General features: G+C 35.3%; 1 protein-coding gene across 22 annotated transcripts in view; it reads left to right on the top strand.

Moving 5' to 3' along the window:
• The window catches only part of LOC141389784 (aminopeptidase N), a 332,473-nt gene that overhangs the window by 269,427 nt on the left and 41,383 nt on the right, over window positions 1–21,663 (top strand). For all 22 annotated transcript variants that reach the window (XM_073961852.1, XM_073961840.1, XM_073961857.1 and 19 more), the window contains 2 exons: window positions 9,093–9,261; window positions 16,572–16,787. In XM_073961852.1, the coding sequence (XP_073817953.1) occupies window positions 9,093–9,261; window positions 16,572–16,787 (385 nt within the window). The remainder of the gene's footprint in view (window positions 1–9,092; window positions 9,262–16,571; window positions 16,788–21,663) is intronic.

The raw sequence follows: 21,663 nt of genomic DNA, 5'->3' as shown, positions 1-21,663 counted from the left end.
AAAGATTTTTTCATAGCAACCTTCAGTCCCTTAAACGTGGATTTTTAAACAAATTTTCATAGACACCAACAGTCTCCAAAACGTGGATTTTTTAAACAAATTGTCATAGCCACCAACAATCCTCAAAAAGTAGATTTTTGAAACAAATTTTCATAGCCACCAACAGCCCCCAAAAGGAGGATTTTTAAAGAATTTTTCATAGCCACCAATAGTCCCCAACACGTGGATTTTTTAAAAAAATTTTCATAGCCACCTTCAGTCCCTTAAACGTGAATTTTTAAAGAATTTTTCATAGCCACCTTCATTCAGTCCCTTAAAGGTGGATTTTTTGAAGAATTTTTCATAGCCACCTTCAGTCCCTTAAACGTAGATTTTTTAAAGAATTTTTCATAGTCACCTTCATTCAGTCCCTTAAACGTGATTTTTTTAAAGAATTGTTCATAGTCACCCGAGTCCCCTAAAAACGTGGATTTTTCAAAGATTTTTTCATAGCCACCTTAAACGTGGATTTTTTAACGAATTTCGCATAGCCACCTTTAGTCCCTTAAACCTGGGTTTTTTAACCAATTTCGCATAGGCACCGTCAGTCCCTTAAACGTGGATTTTTAACGAATTTCGCATAGCCACCTTCGGTCCCTTTTAAAGATTTTTTTATAGCCACCTTAAACGTGGATTTTTTTAAAGAATTTTTCATAGCCACCAACACTACCCAAAACGTGGATTTTTTAAACAAATTTGCATAGCCACCAACAGTCCCCAAAACGTGCATTTTTAAAAGAATTTTTCATAGCCACCTTCAGTCCCATAAACGTGAATTTTTGAAGAATTTTTCATAGTCCCTTAAACGTGGATTTTTTAAAGAATTTTTCATAGCCATATTCAGTTCCTTAAACGTGGATTTTTTAAAGAATTTTTCATAGCCATATTCAGTTCCTTAAACGTGGATTTTTTAAAGAATTTTTCATAGCCACCTTCAGTCCCTTAAACGTTGATTTTTTAAAGAATTTTTCATAGTCACCTTCATTCAGTCCCTTAAACGTGATTTTTTTAAAGAATTTTTCATAGTCACCCGAGTCCCCTAAAAACGTGGATTTTTCAAAGATTTTTTCATAGCCACCTTAAACGTGGATTTTTTAACGAATTTCGCATAGCCACCTTTAGTCCCTTAAACCTGTATTTTTTAACCAATTTCGCATAGGCACCGTCAGTCCCTTAAACGTGGATTTTTAACGAATTTCGCATAGCCACCTTCGGTCCCTTTTAAAGATTTTTTTATAGCCACCTTAAACGTGGATTTTTTTAAAGAATTTTTCATAGCCACCAACACTACCCAAAACGTGGATTTTTTAAACAAATTTTCATAGCCACCAACAGTCCCCAAAACGTGCATTTTTTAAAGAATTTTTCATAGCCACCTTCAGTCCCATAAACGTGAATTTTTGAAGAATTTTTCATAGTCCCTTAAACGTGGATTTTTTAAAGAATTTTTCATAGCCATATTCAGTTCCTTAAACGTGGATTTTTTAAAGAATTTTTCATAGCCATATTCAGTTCCTTAAACGTGGATTTTTTAAAGAATTTTTCATAGCCACCTTCAGTCCCTTAAACGTTGATTTTTTAAAGAATTGTTCATAGTCCCTTAAACGTGGATTTTTTAACCAATTTCGCATAGGCACCGTCAGTCCCTTAAACGTGGATTTTTTAACCAATTTCGCATAGGCACCGTCAGTCCCTTAAACGTGGATTTTTTAACCAATTTCGCATAGGCACCGTCAGTCCCTTAAACGTGGATTTTTTAACCAATTTCGCATAGGCACCGTCAGTCCCTTAAACGTGGATTTTTAACGAATTTCGCATAGCCACCTTCAGTCCCTTTTAAAGATTTTTTTATAGCCACCTTAAACGTGCATTTTTAAAAGAATTTTTCATAGCCACCTTCAGTCCCTTAAACGTTGATTTTTTAAAGAATTATTCATAGTCCCTTAAACGTGGATTTTTTAAAGAATTTTTCATAGCCATCTTCAGTTCCCTAAACGTGATTTTTTTAAAGATTTTTTCATAGTCACCTTCAATCCCTTAAACGTGGATTTTTTTAAAGAATTTTTCATAGTCACCTTCAGTCCATTAAACGTGGATTTTTTTAAGAATTTTTCATAGTCACCTTCATTCCCTTAAACGTGGATTTTTTAAACATATTTTCATAGCCTCCTTCAGTCCCTTAAACGGGGATTTTTTGAACAAATTTTCATAGACACCAACTGTCCCCAAAACGTGGATTTTTTAATGAATTTTTTATAGCCACCATCAGTTTCGAAAACATGAATTGTTTAAAGATTTTTTCATAGCAACCAACAGACCCAAAAGCGCGGATTTAAAAAAAAAATTATAGCCGCCTTCAGTTTCCACAACGTGGATTTTTTAAAGAATTTTTCAAAGTCACCAACAGTCCCCAACACTTGGATTTTTTAAAGATTTTTTCATAGCAATCAACAGTCCCATAAGCGCGGATTTTTACGTGGATTCTTTAAACAAATTTTCATAGCTACCTTCAGTACCTTAACCGTGAATTTGTTAAACAAATTTTCATAGCCATCTTCAGTCCCCAAAAACGTGGATTTTTTTAATTTTTTTCATAGCCATCATCAGTCCTTAAATCGTGAAATGAAAAAAAAATATTCTGTACGTGTAAAATTAGTTTTTTTATTGTTCCTATAAACAATATGCTCAAGAAATCATCATAGCATTGTGAATCACCAGCCGCTAAAACTATTAATATTTAAATTATATCCGTAAATATCAATTTATTTGCGATCAAGGTTAGCATTGCAATCAATTGTCTTAATTAGCATTTCAAAAAAAAAAAATAAATAAATAAATACAGAGAGAAAATACACATAAAAACTTAACAGAACTACAAAATACGCCCATATGTTTAAGACACTATGATTGTTCGTACATATGGTAACCGATAACTAACTACAGTGGAGTCCAGATAGAGAGAACTAGCATAAACGCTTCTAACTATAATCAAAAATTTTGGCATGTGATCAAAAATGTGCTCATAGAACCCCATACGTAGATTTTCCAAGTATTAAAAACCAGCCTCGATTTGACCCATAATAAATCAAAATACGTTTCTGTCTTCGTTCACTCCACCACAGCTTCACTGTAAAGGGAAAACACCAACAAATGTTTATCTGCATGTTATTGTTTTCAATAATTATTCAATGTTTATAAATTTTCCGCATTTCTATAATTTTTGTTTGAAACTATGGAATACTGTTGTTGATGTTTTGTAGATTTCATTTGGTCAATAGCTTTTGATTTTTAAAAATACATTTTTGTAGTTCTTTGAAAACTAAAAATAAAATCAAACAGAAAAAGAAAAAAAAAAAATAGTTTTTGCTTTGAAAAGAATGTAAAAATTTATTAACACCATTAAATTGTCTACAATGTTTTGTTAATGAATTCAATAAATTCAATTTCTTACATTGAAATTGAATTCATTAAATAAACAAAAACAAAGGTAATAGTGAGTGTGTGATACGTGTATGAAATGAAAACCAATTTATTTCATTCGCCGGAAAACACATTAATTGTGATTGAGAATTCTGTGTACGGAGAGGCCCATTCACCATTTTACAAGCCTAACAATCAATATTCTATCACAAAAGCATCTCTCGTAAAAAAGCCAAATCCCAAGTTTACATATTTAAATTCCCCAACTATTTTGCCATAAACCCACATTTTAGTTTATTTGCAATTTGAAGATCTACATATGATTTACCAACAAACTGTGTCACTTGCAAAGAATTGTAGCCTATCCGAGATCATTCAACTCTTCCATATACGGACGACATTAGGCTGACTATATCAGACAAACGATCCAATGAATAGTTTTTATGGCCATTAGTCATTTGATTTGTGGTAGGCACGGTTTTTATTATGGCCACAATTGTATACAGCAATTCTTTACTTTCTTTTGGGTATATGTTTGTTTAAGTATTCAAAGACAATAGGAATGCCAAAATGGGAAAAAATCTCTAAATCGTGGATTTTTAAAGCAATTTTCATAGTTACCTTCCGACTCCATATCATGGATTTTTTAAAGAAATGTTCATCTCTACCTTCGACCCTATATCATGGATTTTTATAGCCACCAACAGTCCCTAACACATGGATTTTTTAAAGAATTTTTCATAGCCACCAACAGTCCTCAAAACGTGGATTTTTTAAAGAATTTTTTATGGCCACCAACAGTCCTCAAAAAGTGGATTTTTTAAAGAATTTTTCATAGACACCAACAGTCCCCAAAACGTGGAATTTTTCATAGACACCAACAGTCCCCAAAACGTCGATTTTTAAAGAATTTGTCATAGACACCAACAGTCCCCAAAACGTGGATTTGTTAAAGAATTTTTCATAGCCACCAACAGTATCCAAAACGTGGATTTTTTAAAGAATTTTTCATAGCCACCAACATTATCCAAAACGTGGATTTTTTAAAGAATTTTTCATAGCCACCAACTGCCCCAAAGCGTGTTTGTTTTAAAGAATTTTTCATAGCCACCAACTGGCCCCAAAACGTTGATTTTTAAAGAATTTTTCACAACCACCAACTGGCCCCAAAACGTGGATTTTTAAAGAATTTTTCATAGCCACCATCAGTATCCAAAACGTGGATTTTTTTAAAAGAATTTTACATAGCCACCAACAGTATCCAAAACGTGGATTTTTTAAAATAATTTTTCATAGCCACCAACAGTTCCCAAAACGTGGATTTTTTAAAGAATTTTTCAAAGCCACCAAAAGTCCCCACCACGTGGATTTTTTTAAGAATTTTTCATAGACACCAACAGTCCCCATAAGGTGGATTTTTTTAAAGAATTTTTCAAAGCCACCAAAAGTCCCCACCACGTGGATTTTTTAAAGAATTTTTCATAGCCAGCAACACTACCCAAACGGGGATTTTTTAAAGAATTTTTCATGGCCACCAACACTACCCAAACGTGGATTTTCTAAAGAATTTCTCATAGCCACCAACAACCCCCAAAACGTGGATTTTTTAAAGAATTTTTCATAGCCACCAACACCACCCAAACGTGTGATCATGTGATCTTTTATAAAAACCAAGTGATCTTCCATAAAAGATCTTGCGATATGCTATAAGAAACTAAATTGATCTTATATAAAAATATCATATGACCTCCCTAAAAAAAGACTACCCAATCTTCCTTCAAAACATCATGTGAGAAATCATGTGATCTTCCCAAAAAAATCATTTGATCTTTTTATAGGAAGGTCAAGCTATTTTCCATAAGTAGATAAATTGAAGATCAAGTGATCCTTCATAAGAAAATCAAGTGATCTTCCATAAGAAGATCAAGTGATCTTCCATAAGAAGATCAAGTGATCTTCCATAAGAAGATTAAGTGATCTTCCATAAGAAGATCAAGTGATCCTTCATAAGAAAATCAAGTGATCTTCCATAAGTGATCTTCCATAAGAAGATCAAGTGATTTTCCATAAGAAGATCAAGTGATCCTTCATAAGAAAATCAAGTGATCTTCCATAAGAAGATCATGCGATCTTCCATAAGAATAACAGGTGATCTTCCATAATAAGATCAAGTGATCTTCCATAATAAGATCAAGCGATCTTCCACAAGAAGATCAAGTTATTTTCATTAAGAAGATCAAGAGATCTTCCATAAGCAGATTAAACGATCTTCCATAAGAAGATCAAGCGATCTTCCATAAGTGATCTTCCATAAGAAGATCTAGTGATCTTCCATAAGAAGATCAAGTGATCCTTCATAAGAAAATCAAGTGATCTTCCATAAGAAGATCAAGCGATCTTCCATGAGAAGATCATGCGATTTTCCATAAGAAGACCAAGGGACTTTCATAACAAGACCAAGTGATCTTCCATAAGAAGATCTAGTGATCTTCCATAAGAAGATCAAGTTATCATCCATAAGAAGATCAAGTGATCCTTCATAAGAAAAACAAGTGATCTTCCATAAGAAGATCAAGCGATCTTCCATGAGAAGATCATGCGATCTTCCATAAGAAGATCACGTGATCTTCCATGAGAAGATCATGCGATCTTCCATAAGAAGATCAAGCGAACTTCCATAAGAATAACAAGTGATCTTCCATAATAAGATCAAGTGATCTTCCTAAGATCAAGCGATCTTCCATAATAAGATCAAGCGATCTTCCACAAGAAGATCAAGTTATTTTCATTAAGAAGATCAAGAGATCTTCCATAAGAAGATCAAACGATCTTCCATAAGAAGATCAAGCGATCTTCCATGAGAAGATCAAGAGATCTTCCATAAGAAGTTCCAAAAAAAAAACAAATGATATACATTAGAATATCAAGTGATCTTCCCCCACAAATATCAAGTGGTCTTCCGCACAAAGATCATGATTCTTCTTCACGTGAAGATCGTGAAGAAGATCAAGTTATCTTCCCCAAGATGATCAAGTAATATTTCTTAAGAAGACCATGTGATCTTCCCCAAAATTATCCTGTATTCCTTCCCAAGTCCTCATGTGATCTCCCTCAAAAAGATCACGTATTCTTTCTCAGGAAGATCATAGCTTCATACTCAAGATAGTCACAACTTTTTAATCATGAAGACAATGTGATTCTCATCAAGATTCTCTTCTCACGAAGATGATGTGATCTCCTCAAGATGATCAAGTGATCTGCCCCAAGTGATCTGTCAAGATATCTTTCCCAAGAAGATCATCATTCCTTAAACGATCATGCGATCTTCCATAAGAAGAACAAGTGATCTTCCAAGAAGACAAAGTTATATTCCTCTAGAAGATCATATCTTCTTCCTCAAAAGGATCATGATATTCTCATTATAAAAATATGTGATCTTCTCAAAAAGATTATATGATCTTCCCCAAAAAGATGATGTGATCTTCCCTACGAAGATCATGTGATCCGCCTCAAGCTGATAATGGATTTTTCCCAAGAAGTTCAAGTGATCTTTCCCAAAAACCGCAAGACATATAATCTTCCTCAAGATGATCATGTCTTCTTCCTTAAGAAGATCGAGTGGTATTTCTTAAATTAATGAATGATGTTCCGTAAGAAGAACAAGTTATCTTCAATTAATTTCGTTCAATTTATCTGCATCATAAAGACCAAATAATTCCCTAAGAAGACCAAGTGGTGTTCCCTAAGAGAACCAAGTGAGACAATCAAGCGATCTTCATAAGAAGATCTATAGATCTTCCTTAAGATGACCGAGCGATCTTCCAATAGAAGATCTAGTGATCTTCCATAAGAAGATCACGACGTTCAAATAATTTTCCTCATGAAGACCAAACGATTTCTCCAGAAAGACCAAAAGGCACTTGGTCATCTAGGAAGTCTACTCTAGATGACCAAGTGATCTTACAGAAAATCATTAGTTCTCCTTATGGAATATCTAGTCACTTTTGAATACTCCCATTCGCCATCCCTAACGATGAAAGTGTGCATGCTAAAACCTTTTACTTTAGCCATCCATTCATTGCGGATAGTTAAAAAAAAGTGGGCACGTATATAAGGTACCCACGTGTTTAGCATAAAATTCTTGCGAAGTAACGACAGAACAAAGAATTGACTCTTTAGATGTTGTTGGTTCCTCATGGCTTAGCACCACTTCCAGGCAACAACAACAAAATCACCAGCAACGACTAGAAATCTGTGACTTGTATAATTTGATCAGATTCTTGAGAATTGAAAGAAGGCAAACAATCGTTCGTTTGTACGCTCGCTCATTGGTGGGACATTTATGACTCTGTTGTTGTTTTGTTTTTCTTTCTTTAGAGAGTCAACAATGAATGCTAGGCTCTTGTGGCCTAAATTAAAGTGATCTCTTAAGTGGACAGAAGAAATGGAAACAAAATGGGTTAATTGCTTTGCATTTCATTGTTGCACAGTTGTTCGCTCGTTAAGTACGACGCCATAAAATTAAATCCCGTACAAATGCGGCACTCACCAATTGTGTTTCTGGGAAACAGTAGCAAAAGGCTGACAAATTGACGCTTCTTAATTTTGTTTTGCCTTTTTTCTGTTGATATTTTATTAAGATGACAAAACACTTTTCTGTGGTGTTGAAGTAAGGTTTATGTACCCTTTTCTTTGGTAAATGACTAAAGAGTTGGGGGAATGTTGAAATAGAAAATTCTTTAAATTTAAGCAGTCATTGTTTCGGTAGCAAGCATTTCTGTAACCCTTAAACAGCTACGAAGGTCGTTGGATTTTAAAGACCACTCCAGAAAGAAGAAAATAATTATTTTCGTTCCAAAAGCAGCGAAAAACGAAAAAATATAAAATTTTTTTTAATATGCCTCAAATTGGACATTTTAAATGTCAATATAATATCAATATTTTGAAATCTTCCATGAATCCCGACAATAATGCGACATAACTGCCTCTGTATTACTGATGTTCATTCTTAAAGTCAGGCGGCCAAAATTCCTCTTTAGATGGCCCACCCAAAGATCACATGTACATACCGTGGTCTCTTGAACTTTAATTAAAACTTGTTTACAACTTTCTTTACAATAAAACCTAACAGCTTAGTTTTCTAATTCTCTACAAAATTCCAAGAAATAAATTCCAAACTGGAAAAAATCTTAAAACAATAAAAATGCATTTTTATCACTGAACACAATTAAGCAGCCAAAGCATTTCTCAAATGTTGTTTCTTTTGCTATATTGAGTTTTTATTGAAACAAGCAGACAATAATGCCATTTTCAATAAAAAATTTAACTGGCCACTCGATCAACCCAACTGCCAGTCCACCACATTAGACGATTTTCTAATAAAACTTCAATTGAAAATGCGAATAGAGTTGACGCCATAAAAATAATGCAAAAATAAAAATGTTGGTCATAAAAAAGTAAATAACCTACAAAACATAAAATGGTCTAAAGCTGCGTTAACAGCTATGACTTCATAAACAATTGATTTAAATTATGAATTATGAGTTTTCAATTGACCAAATCACATTTGTTGTGTCTTTAGAAAATTTCCTGTTTCTCATAGTGCGTTTTTTCTTCTTTTTTTTTCTTTGCAGGAGGGCAACTGAAAACAAAAAATGGCCAAAAATATGTCTTCAATGGCCGGCCATCGGGTATATTTGTATCGAAAATGTGTGCCGTATGCTCGTTCATCATCGCCTTATTGATTCTCATCTTTAGTGTGGGCATTACATATTTTATAACAGCAAGCACAATGACAACGGGGTAAGTACGAATATCAAAGATTTTTTTAATAATATAGAAGAAGTACTAATAGATCCATACCTCTTTTATTCGACACCAATTATAGCCAAGTTATGAAAAAGATCGATTTTTATCACTAAAAAGTGGTTTTCACCGGGCTGATTGGGTCAAAGTGGTGATGGAATAAATAAAACTAATTTATTTCATGTTCAACTCAACGTTTCGTTGGCGACTTTCCAACTTCTTCAGGAGTTTTTATTTGAAAATTAATTAGTTTTCTATCGCATTTCCAATAAGTATTATTCTTAATATGTAAAAAATTTAGAAAAATAATTACTAGTAATGTATAAAAAATATTGCAGCAAATCCTTAACCTAAATCACAGAACTGTATAAAGTTTATACAGTTCTGTGATTTAGGTTAAGGATTTGCTGCAATATTTTTTATACATTACTAGTAATTATTTTTCTAAATGATACAAATCTGTGTTGTGAAGTCCCGTTTTTTTACATATTAAGAATAATACTTATTGGAAATGCGATAGAAAACTAATTAATTTTCAAATAAAAACTCCTGAAGAAGTTGGAAAGTCGCCAACGAAACGTTGAGTTGAACATGAAATAAATTAGTTTTATTTATTCCATCACCACTTTGACCCAATCAGCCCGGTGAAAACCACTTTTTAGTAACAAATCAATACGGTCATAATATCCAGAAAATAAATAAAGCGGAGGGCCCGCCGAAATTAAAAAAGTTCGATTTTTATGTTTTTTAAAAATTTTTATTTTATATTTTTTTTTTTTTAGTTTTATTTTCTATTTTTATATTTTATTTTATATTTTTATATCTTATGTTTTATATTTTCATTTTATACTTTACTTACTTACTTTGCTGGCCCATTAGAGAACATTTGTTCCATAGGCCGAACTAAGAAAAGATCTCCAATTCTCTCTGTCTATTGCTTCTCTTTCTGGAATACCGCGCCTTTTCATCTCTTCATCCACTTGTTTGAGCCATCTATTCCTTGGCCTACCAATTCTGCGTGCACCGCCAAGCGGTTCGTACTTATACGCATTTTTAGTGGGTTCATCATCGCTTCATTCTTATTATATGGCCTAGCCAACGCAATCGCTGCATCTCAATGCGTTTAACTATATTGATGTCGTTGTATAGCAGATATAGCTCGTGGTTCATGCGACGTCGATATTCACCGTCAACGCAGATTGGTCCGTAGATCTTTCGAAGAATTTTTCTCTGAAACACACAAAGCACTGTCATGTCTGCTTGCCCAAATACCCAGGCTTCGAAGCCATACATCAGCACGGTTAGTATCAGTGTTTTGTAGAGCGTTATTTTTGTTTAAAAAGATGTGGCTTTGTTTTTAAACGGCTTACTTAAACCAAAGTAGCATCTGTTGGCCAATACAAATCTTCCTTTTATTTCACAACTGTGTTTACGGAGGTGCCGAGGTAGACGATGTCTTTTACTACCTCAAAATTATAGGAACCAACTTCCACACTTGGTCCGAGCTCAATGGACGCCTCGACACCATTAACTTGGTCTTCTCACCGTTTACCGCCAGACCCACTTTAGCAGATTCTCCTTCGACCTTTATAAAGGTATCAGTTACTTCTTTTACTGATCGACCCATGATGTCTATATCATCAGCATAAGCAAGTAACATGTGACTATTGGTGTAGATTGTGCCACTTCTTTTGACGTTTGCCTCTCGTATAACCTTTTCCAGCAGAATGTTGAAGAGATCACACGAAAGGCTGTCTCCTTTTCTGAAACATATTTTGGTACAAAACTCTTCGGAGAGGTTCTTTCCTATTTTAACTGAGGACCTCATGTCAGTTAAAGTCATTTTACAAAGCCAGATGAGCTTTGCGGAGATACCAAATTCAGACATGGCTTGGAATACCTTTAAACGCAGCGGGCTGTCGAAGGCTGCTTTATAATCGACAAAAAGGTGGTAGGTGTCGATCTGCATCTCTTAGGTCTTCTCCAGGATTCGCCGCAGGGTAAATATCTGGTCAATGGTGGACTTGCCAGTTCTAAAGCCGCATTGGTATGGTCCAATTATTTCATTCACCATGGGCTTTAGTCGTTCGCACAATATCCCTGACACGGTCTTGTAGGCAATAGGGAGTAGACTTATGTCCCTAAAGTTAGAGCATAAATCCGTATCTCCCTTCTTGTGGTCGGGACACAGGATACTCAGGTTCCAATCGTCGGGTACTCGTTCTTCCTGCCACAAGGTGCTAACTAGCTGATGAATACACCTTATGAGCGTGTCGCCTCCGGTTTTGAACATCTCGGCTGGTAAGCCATCGGCTCCTGCTGCCTTATTATTCTTCAGCCGATTTATTGCTGTCTTTACCTCATCTTGGCTGCGCGGTGTACATTCATTGTACATCTCTATTTTTTCACACTCCCGCTTTTCCATCTCTCTCTTTTTCCTGCGGAAAAGACGTTTGTCCTCTCTCCTTTTCTTCCGACAGCACGACATTCCTGATCATACCATGGATTCCTTGGTGGAGGTCTCTGGCAAGTATGGATTTGACGGCTGTTTGCATGGAGTGGGCAATATTTTGCCATTGTGTTGTTATGTTATCGGGACAAGGAGTGCTCTCATTAAGCAATTGGGCTAGTTGAGTGGAATATGCTGTGGCTATCTGTTGTGATTGCAGCTTAGAGGTAGTTTACACTATCTATCAATGTCATATGACACGAAAAAACTATTCCATATCTACCCTCGGAGGCAATGTGGAGATGTAGTTTTTTTACATTTTTGCTGGTGTGGGCCCACAGATTAAATGGCGTAAGGAAAATCTCCAATATTGCACATATTAGCGAATATATAACAATGGAAAATTTCATGTCATATGACATTTACATATAGTGTAAACTACCCCTTACTGATGTCCAACTTCCGTGTTGTGCCTGTTCGCACTTTGTTTGCTACGTTTAATCTGGTATGTATCATTGCTGAAACAAGGTAGTGGTCCGAGTCTATGTTTGCTCCTCGGAACGAGCGCACATCCATCACACTCGATGAATGTCTTCCATCTATCACAACGTGATCAATTTGATTTCTTGTTTTCTGATCTGGAGACAGCCAGGTGCCCTTATGGATGTCGAGATGTTGAAATCTGGTGCTGCTTTTTAATTTTTTAACGTTCTTATGGGTGAACGGGCGGCACATTTTAGCTCACTACCTTTAACGGGTGTTAAAGGCAGCTACCCCAGGTGACACCACGGGGATGTCAGTGTCCACTTGAGATGAAAGAGGGACCAAGATAAATCCTGGACTTTGCCATATTAAAGCCGGTCAGGACCGTTCCTTGGTATCTTTCATGCCCTACGTCACCCTTCCCATTCCCTGACAATTTCAGGAAAATCAGTTCAGTAGTTCTTGTAGAAAATATTAAAATTGAAAAAAGTGGGCTTGGTCAAATTTTATTTGCATAAAAACCTAAGTTGGTTTGTGACGAACATTTAAAAAAAATCAATTATCCAAATCGGTCCAGCCATTCTCAACTGATGCCATTACCAACGAACGACATTTGATTTTTATAGGACTACAACTTTTTTAGCCATAGGAAGAACGCTATTGCTTTTAGTGAAAATCGGTTCAGATTTCGATATAGCTCCCATATATATTTTCGCCCGATTTCATGTATTTGCTGCACCAAACACGCTATGTATGTCCAATTTTGATGAACTTTTGAGTGTTTGACTGCATTCGGTCTATAAATAAGTGTGCCAAATTATATCGAAATCGGTTCGGATTTGGATATAGCTCCCATATTTATTTTCGGCCGATTTCACGTATATTGTGTACCACACACGCTATATATGTCCGATTTCAATGAAATTTGGAATGTCTGACTGAATTCGGTCTAGAAATAAGTGTGCCAAATTATATGGAAATCGTTTCAGATATGGATATAGCTCACATATATATGTTCGCCCGATTTCACGTATTTGCTGCACCAAACACGCTATATACATCCGATTTTGATGAAATTTGGAACGTTTGACTGAATTCGGTCTAGAAATAAGTATGCCAAATTATATAGAACTCGGTTCAAATTTGGATATAGCTCCCATATATATTTTCGACCGATTTCACGTATTTTCTGTACCAAACACGCTGTATATTTCCGATTTCGATGAAATTTGGAATGTGTGACTGAATTCAGTCTAGAAATAAATGTGCCAAATTATATCGAAATCGGTTCAGATTTGTATATAGCACCCATATATATTTTCGGCCGATTTGGCGTATTTGCTGCTCCAAACACGCTATATAAGTCCGATTTCAATGATAGTTGGAATGTGTGACTGAATTCGGTCTGGAAATAAATGTGCCAAATTATATCAAAATCGGTAAAGATCTGGATATAGCTCCGATTTATATTTTACATATTCACAGTGGTGTAGGGTATCATATAGTCGGCCCCGCCCGACTTTGATCCTTTCCTTACTGGTTATTTATATAAATATATTAAATTTTATATTTTTTATTTTCTATTGTATATTTTATATTTTATATTATTTTATATTTTGTATTTCATATTTTACAGTTTATATTTTAAATTTTATATTTTATATGTTATATTTTATATCTTATATTTTATATTTTATTTTTTAAATTTTATATTTTATGTTTTAAATGTCAGATTTTTATACCCTCAGCCTTTAAGCTAAGGAGGGTATATACACTTTGATACGATGAAAATGTGCCTCATCGAAATAATGGTTTTAGACCCCAAGTATGTTTGGACGAAATGTCTTTCAGACAATTTGGAGTTGATTTAGCCACGTCCGTCCGTCTGTCCGTCTGACTGGCTGGCTGGTGCGCACGATAACTCTCGAACGGAGCAACCGATTCGGTTCAATATTTATAATATTTTGCCCAAACTTAGTTTAAGTTCGAATATGGGTTATATCGGTCCACTCCTTCCGGTACCTCCCCCACAAAAGTTAGAAAATGTTGGGAAAATTTGTGAGCACGATAACTCTTGAAGGGAGTAACCGATTTGGCCCACACTTTGTACATCGTGAAAGTTCTACCAGACTTAGATGAAGTTTAAATATGGACTCAATCGGTCCACTCCTTCGGTTACCTCCCACATAACATTTTGGAAAAGTTCAGTTTAGGACCTGCTCTCGAATCGCTTTGATTTTTGTTGTAGCAACTTATATTCGCTTTACCCCATACGACGGTGCAAGTTTCATAAGGGGCAAGTCCATACTTCCTGAGAAAATAGCCTGAAAGGTGCAAAAACCCCTATGACACCGTGTGTAGTGTTTGGAGCGCAAGATAAATCTCGAACGGATCTGCAATTTGGTCCAAAATTTGGCCTTCGTAATACTTTGTCCAAACATAGTTTAAATTCGAAGATATGTCATATCGGTCCACTCCTTCAGGTACCTCCCCCACAAAAGTTCAAAAATGTTCGGAAAAATTGTGCGCACGATAAATTTTGAAGGGAGCGACCGATGTAATCCATACTTTGCACATCCTAATATATCTACCAGATATAGATCAGGTTCGAATATGGACTATATTTGTGCACTCCTTGGGTACCTCCCACACAAAAATTCGGATAAGTTCACTTTAAGACCTGTTCTCGAATCACTTTGATTTTTGTTGAAGCGATTTGCATTCGCTGCCTCTATTACGACGGTAAAAGTTTTTTCAGGGAAAACATCCCGAAAGGTGTAAAAAGGCCTATGCCACCATATGTGGCTCTCGACTTGTTCTACCGATTTGGTGCAACATTTGGTCTTCGTCATATTTTATCCAAACTTAGTTTCATGGGGCAATACCGGTCCCCAACTTCCGGTACTTCTCCCCAATATTTAAAAATTGTCACTAATATGTTAGGGCGATATCACTTGAACGGCGTAACCAATTTGGTCCAAACTTTGGATCTCCTAATATTTTGTCAAAATTTAGTTTAACTTCTAAAATGGTCCATATCAGTCCTCCCTAAGGGTACCTCCCCCATAAAAGTTCAACATTTGTGTTAATTCCTAATCCACATTTTGGTCGGCAAGTTCAAATGTTGAAAAAGGGCCACAAAATTCTAAAGAGACGCTAAATACAATCTATCTGTCCGTAGCAGAGGTCCGCAAAATGCCACTCGCTTTTAATGCATATTCGCGATTTCGTGCTTTTTTCATTGCTTGCTATTGCCACCTCTGTTTAATGCTATTGCTTGCTTTGCCTTTACTTTCATGAGTGTGTGCCAATTGCACACACACAACACAATACAAAAGCTCGTTGCCTATTTTTTTGCACGCTGCCTTCGAAAAAACACGTTGCATTACAAAAAGCAGTAGATATTTCTGGTCAAATTTACATGTTAATAAACATAAAAAAATTAATGTTGAGACAATAAAAACAATTACTAGTTTAGTTTATTCTATTATTAAAGAAACTCAAAGAAAAAGCGAAATTTGGCAAATGGCATTTATTCAAACAGAAGATGGTGCGATACTGTGTGGTGGTATGCAGTATTGTGCATACTGCATTTGCGAATCGTGTGAATACAAATGTAAAAGCAAGCAAGCATGCACTAAAGCAGTGAATCATTTTTTGGGGTGAATCTGCTTTTTGCACATTCATATTTTTTATATGCAAGGCACTGCACTATTCGCTTTTGGGAAAAGGCATTAGAGTGTGCCTTTTATATGCATTTTGCGGACCTCTGGTCCGTAGATGAAAGTTTCAATTCACATTGGCTGAGGGTATACCTCTGTCGGCAAAGTCGACTGACCCTTTTTTACTTGTTTAATTTAAATTATTCATAACAGTAACCTAGCCCAAACTGTCATGAGCGGTTCCAAAAACATCAATACAATAACTACTCTCAGTATATCTTATATTTCATTTTTTTATTATATGTTTTAAATTTTATATTTTAAATTTTATATTTTTTATTTTATATTTCAATTTTTTATATTCTATATTACTTTATATATTATATTTTATATCTTATATTTTAAATTTTATATTTTACATTTTATATTTGATTTTTTATATATTTTGTATTTTATATTATGTATTTTATATTTTATTATATGTATTTATGAATATTTTTTGCCAAAATTCTTTTATGACAAACTGTATGTCTATTTTTAACTTTTTTTTCTTAATTTACTACCATGAAGGAGTGTTGAAAATCACTGGTTTCAAATTACATTCACCTACATTTTTGTGCGTGCTTTTTTCAAATATTTATTTCCACTTGCCAAACAAACCCTTAAAGGTGTGTTCTTATCTCATATTTGCCCCACACTTCTCTCTTTTACAGCTGCACAAATGGTCACACGTCAGTTTCAACGGATAATCACCTAGCCACAGCCAGTATGTTGGGTATGCCACTACCAAAATCGAAATATAACAATGAAGAGGTGGCGCCTGTTGGTGATATACCACCGGACAATGATATATTCGGTGAAGGAGGCAAAGACAAATTTCCTGATCGCCAGCTACAATTGTATGATGGCTGGTTGCCGTTGCACTATAAGTAAGTACAAAAACAATAAACATTATTTTTAAGGAACTTAAGTGTCATTAGATTTTTTGTCGGTTTCATAAAATATTTGCGGTTTTTCTAATGGTCTGATTTTATTAACCTCATTTTTGGTATTGTGGCCAAAGAAAAACTTGACCATAAAATGAAATGTTTCCTGTCACCGCTCGGCATGATTGTTATTTTTGTTATGACCAGCAATATGTGGTATTTGGTGTTGACAATCAAATTCATGTAATGTGAAAACATTAAAGATCATGGGGAACCTCATAAGAATATGCATATGTACTTAAGTCACAGGTGCGGATTTTGGGTTCTTAGATTTAAAATACTTTTTGGGACAATGAGTATTAGGGAGGAGTTTTATTAAAGTTCGTTTCATGTTCTTCATAGTTATAACAATTTTTTCAAGAATGAATTACTGACCCTATTTTTTCTTCGGAGTCTAGTTATATTTGCTTCGCTGGGTATTATTTGAGAGTCGATTGAATTTCTTTAGTTTCCCATTAATAATTCATCAAATGTCAAATCTTTCGCCCACTGCAAAATATTGCAATATAAACTATTGTATTCCAAACCCGCCAACGCAAAGCTCAAGCAACCTCATTACCCATTGAATTACACGCCACTAAACTGAAAAGTAAAGTATAACAACTAAACAATAAGGCGTTTTGTAATAACTTCCCAGCAACATTAAGAGCCACTTATAATTAAGTCGTTGGTGACCCAAACACAAGTTAATTTACGAATTACACATGTTTCGCTATTGTCAGCCAAAGCTGCTCACAAAAACAAATAGAAAACACAAAGATTTACACGATTTTGTTGCACTTCTGCTACCTCCGCCGCCAAAGTTACACACAAACTCTTTCAACAACTTGTTACCACTTCACCCATCGACCGGGAGTTGCGGGGGTGTTTAACAACAAATTACTGCTTTCAAAATAAAATTGGCATGTATTTTCTCGCTGCTTCAAGATGTTGCCGCCAATGTTGTTCGCATTTTGTTTGTGTTGCTGACACACATTATTGGCAGCATGCCACAGCTGTTTAAAGCTGTGAATGAATGCCATTGCATTCAGGCTTGCTTTTTGGTGCAAGGCGGCGCTAATAAAACGTTTTGCGCCATCACAGTTTGTTTTTTTATGAAATGCGTGCGTGTTTTTACATTAGTTAACTATGTTGCTAATGCAGCGCGGGTTTCGGAATGTATGGGTGGGCACTTTCCGACAAAAGGTCTTCATTCTATTCCGAATAATAATAGATAATAGAAGAACACATATCGATGTCATGTGAGAGATAGTACAGTGGTCAGTAAGAGCCTAACTGACACCCACATGAACCTATTAAGAGGGACCACAGAAAATCACCTTATAATGACCACTGTGCACTAGAGCTATGTACTCATGTGGCTCTGGCCATCTAACATGGTATGTAAGAGTATTTGAGTTGCGTGCACGATGCAAAACAAACAATTATGACATGTGTGGCACGTTTTTCGTGTATGGAGTTAAACAGCGAGTTAAACAATGATGCGCCTAAGATTGAAGATCAATTTCCCGTAGAAGCAAAAAAAATCGAAGTATAAAAATGAAAAACAATCATTGAAAACCAGCAAAATTACAATGATTCGGCATATTTCTTTAGAAGTAAAAAATACTGCTCAAATTAACCAAACATGTAAGGCAATAACCAACCACCGACCGACCATAGAAGATTCTTCATAACATCATCAAGTTTCATTGAAAAGATCTCAGTTAATAGATATCCACGATGATGATAGAAAGTATATTTATCTTTGAAAACCAGCAATAGTTAGTTTTTGCACAGATGTATCTAGCTTGCCATAGATGGTGGGCTAACCAGGAAATAAGCAGGCTTCTTCTCCATTCCACAACAACATTTTAGAATCAGTTGAACTTTTTCTTTAACAATCCATTACATTGCAAATTCCAACTGCGTACCACAGAAGCCATGGCGGCGCACATCACACTACCATATTTGCCAATGCATAGTGGCTGGCGTTCTATTGAAGAATTAAACTTGAGATGAACCACAGAACCTCTTTCTTCTATTATCTGTTCCTTTTCATAATGATCAACATCAGCGATAATGCTAAACAAATATGTTAGAACTTATGTTAGATATGTTAGCTAGCTAACTGCTGTTGCTGGCAGAAACTTAAAATGTATGTATTACCTCAAGTCAAACACTGGTTAATGGCAAACTAAGCTAATATTATAATCGATCAAATTCAGTTAACGAGGGGTGTAAAAAAAATTATTAGGAGAAGGAATAAGGCAAACACAGCAAAAATCTTGGAGTCACATGAATCGAATAACAGTTTGATGTGTAACGACATAAGTTCCCTCTCCTCTGATTGCTGGGAGAGCTCGTAGGGCCAGAGTCTGTCACAGAAATTTATAAAAACTCTCTTTGTTTGGGTTTTAACCAATTTCTGGCTTTATATTTAGATTGATTTGGCGGGTTCTGATTATAAATGGTGATCCAACTAAAGGTACTTTTTTCAATAGGCTTTTTTTGACGGATCATGTGGGACACATGACATGTTGTCATTTTATTTTTGTTTAGTATTGTTTGGCATTTTATCGTGGAAAGACTTACGATTGAACAATGTTCGCAAATCGTTAAACTTTATTACGAAAATTCACTTTTATGGAGGAATGTGTTTCGAGCCAAAATTTGTTCAGCGATGAGACCCATTTCTGGATTAATGGGTATGTAAACAAGGAAAGTAGCCGCATTTAGGTCAAGAGCAACTTAAAAAGATTCAAGAGGTGTCACTTCATCCAGAAAAAAACAACGGTTTCCTGTGGTTTGTCCGCTGATAGAACCATCTGTCCATATTGCTTCAAAAATGATATCGGTTACCATAATAGCCGACTATTTGGCGTTGGCCACCATAAAAGCCGACTATTGGATGCTTGAAAATAAAGCCCGTGATCTCGGCTACATTTTGGTTTCAATGAGACGACGCTTCTTCCCCACATGACATCAATCAACGGATTTATTAAGGAAACACTTCGATGAGCACACAATTTCAGTTTTTGGGACTATCAATTCGCCACTAAGATTGTGTGATATCACACCGTTAAGCCCTCGGCACATACGATGCGTTGAGCGTCGCGGTACAACAACTATATGAAAAAAGTGTAAGTGATGCCAAGTTTTTTGAAAAGCAACAATGTGGCTGACGCATTAAAGTTAAACATAATTTAACACACTAAACACACTAAAGGGCTTAAAGCCCTCGGCACATACGGTCCGTTTAGTGACACGTTGGGACACAAGTTGTCCCAAAACAGTTAAATTCTGTTTAACTTAAATGCGTCAGCCATATTGTTGTTTTTCAAAAACTTGGCTTCACTTACACGTTTATCATGTGGTTGTTGTAACGCAACGCACAACGCACCGAGCGCTTTAGACTATGTAAAGTCTAAAGTGTATGCGAAAAATTCAGCTTCAATTCATGCCTTGGGACATGAGTTACCAGTCGAAATGCTCGAACGATTCAGCGCAAAGTGGACTCTAGGGACAGACCGTCTAAGACGCAGACGCGGCCAACATTTGATAGACGTCAACTTAAAACAAGTAACAAAGGATCTGTCGGCTTTGCCGACACAGATATACCCTCAGCCTGTGTGAATTCAAACATTTGTTTCCAAGAAACGTATATATTTATGGGGTTTTGAAAATTTTGGGCGTATGAACCGACAAAAATATGGATTTGGATAGAAGCTCAAAAAGTTTAGCGTGGAAAGTATCGAAAGGAATGAACCGATATATTCCATTTTGAAAGTGGGTCTTATTTTGGGTGTCATTCCCCTCAATAGATATCACGACCACTTGTCGGGTTTTTACACTTTTCGGGCTGTTTTCTCAAGAAGTACGGACTTGTCCCTGAAAAAACTTTTAGCATCGTAATTGAGGCAGCGAATGAAAGTTGCTTCAACAAAAATCAAAGTGATTCCACAGCAGTTCTTAAAGCGAACTTATACAAAATTTTTGGAGGTACCCGAAGGAGTGGACATATGGTAAATTTCAAATTTCCTTTACAATTACATAGAAAAAAAATTAAAAACTTTTTTGGCGAGCACATCCGCCATTTTTGGTACATGGCACGATGGGGCCAATAGCAGGTTTTCGAGGCAAAAAGTCAATTTTTGAAGTGAACAATTTGAAAAAATAATAACGGATTTCGATTGCCAACACTCTGAATCACTAAAAATAAAAAAATAAATCAATCTGGTAACATCACATTGCGACATACTGATCTGGCAATGGTGACATATTTTCTTATGCATAATTTTCCGACATTCATTATAAATAAGTAGTGAAAGCATTTTAGGCGCCAAAAAGAACATTTCAACATTTTTATATTTTTTAAACATGGAAAGCTCTTCAATGGGTATGTAAAATAAGATAGTGTTAACAAATAATAAAAATGTTATGTGTGGTAAATGTATTTTTGAGTTAAGACGTTATGTCTTTTTTGGAGTATTTTTCTTTGTTATCCATGTGTTCTCTGGAGTATAACTTTTGAGATCTAGGTAGATCTAGGATATTATATATATGTGGTGAAAGGTATTAATGTGTACTATCATTTTGTGAAAAAATTAGCTGCGCCTAGCTGCGCCTTTTCATAAAAATCTGATTTCAGATGTCGTAATAAAATTAAAAAATATGGACATTTTTATGTTTTGGTTGGAGAATAATCGGAAACCCATTAATGTTATGAATTGGATTTCGGAAAAAATTAATAGACGTATATAAAAATATATAATTTCAAAGATATCGAAGACAAACTTGGCTTTTGCGGCAGAATCTTAGCCGATTTTTACTAAATTTG

This window comes from Musca autumnalis, unplaced genomic scaffold (genome assembly GCF_047663935.1).
Source record: "Musca autumnalis isolate F117 unplaced genomic scaffold, ASM4766393v1 scaffold_1, whole genome shotgun sequence".
NCBI lineage: Eukaryota > Metazoa > Arthropoda > Insecta > Diptera > Muscidae > Musca > Musca autumnalis.
This window is presented reverse-complemented; position numbering and strand designations above follow the sequence as displayed.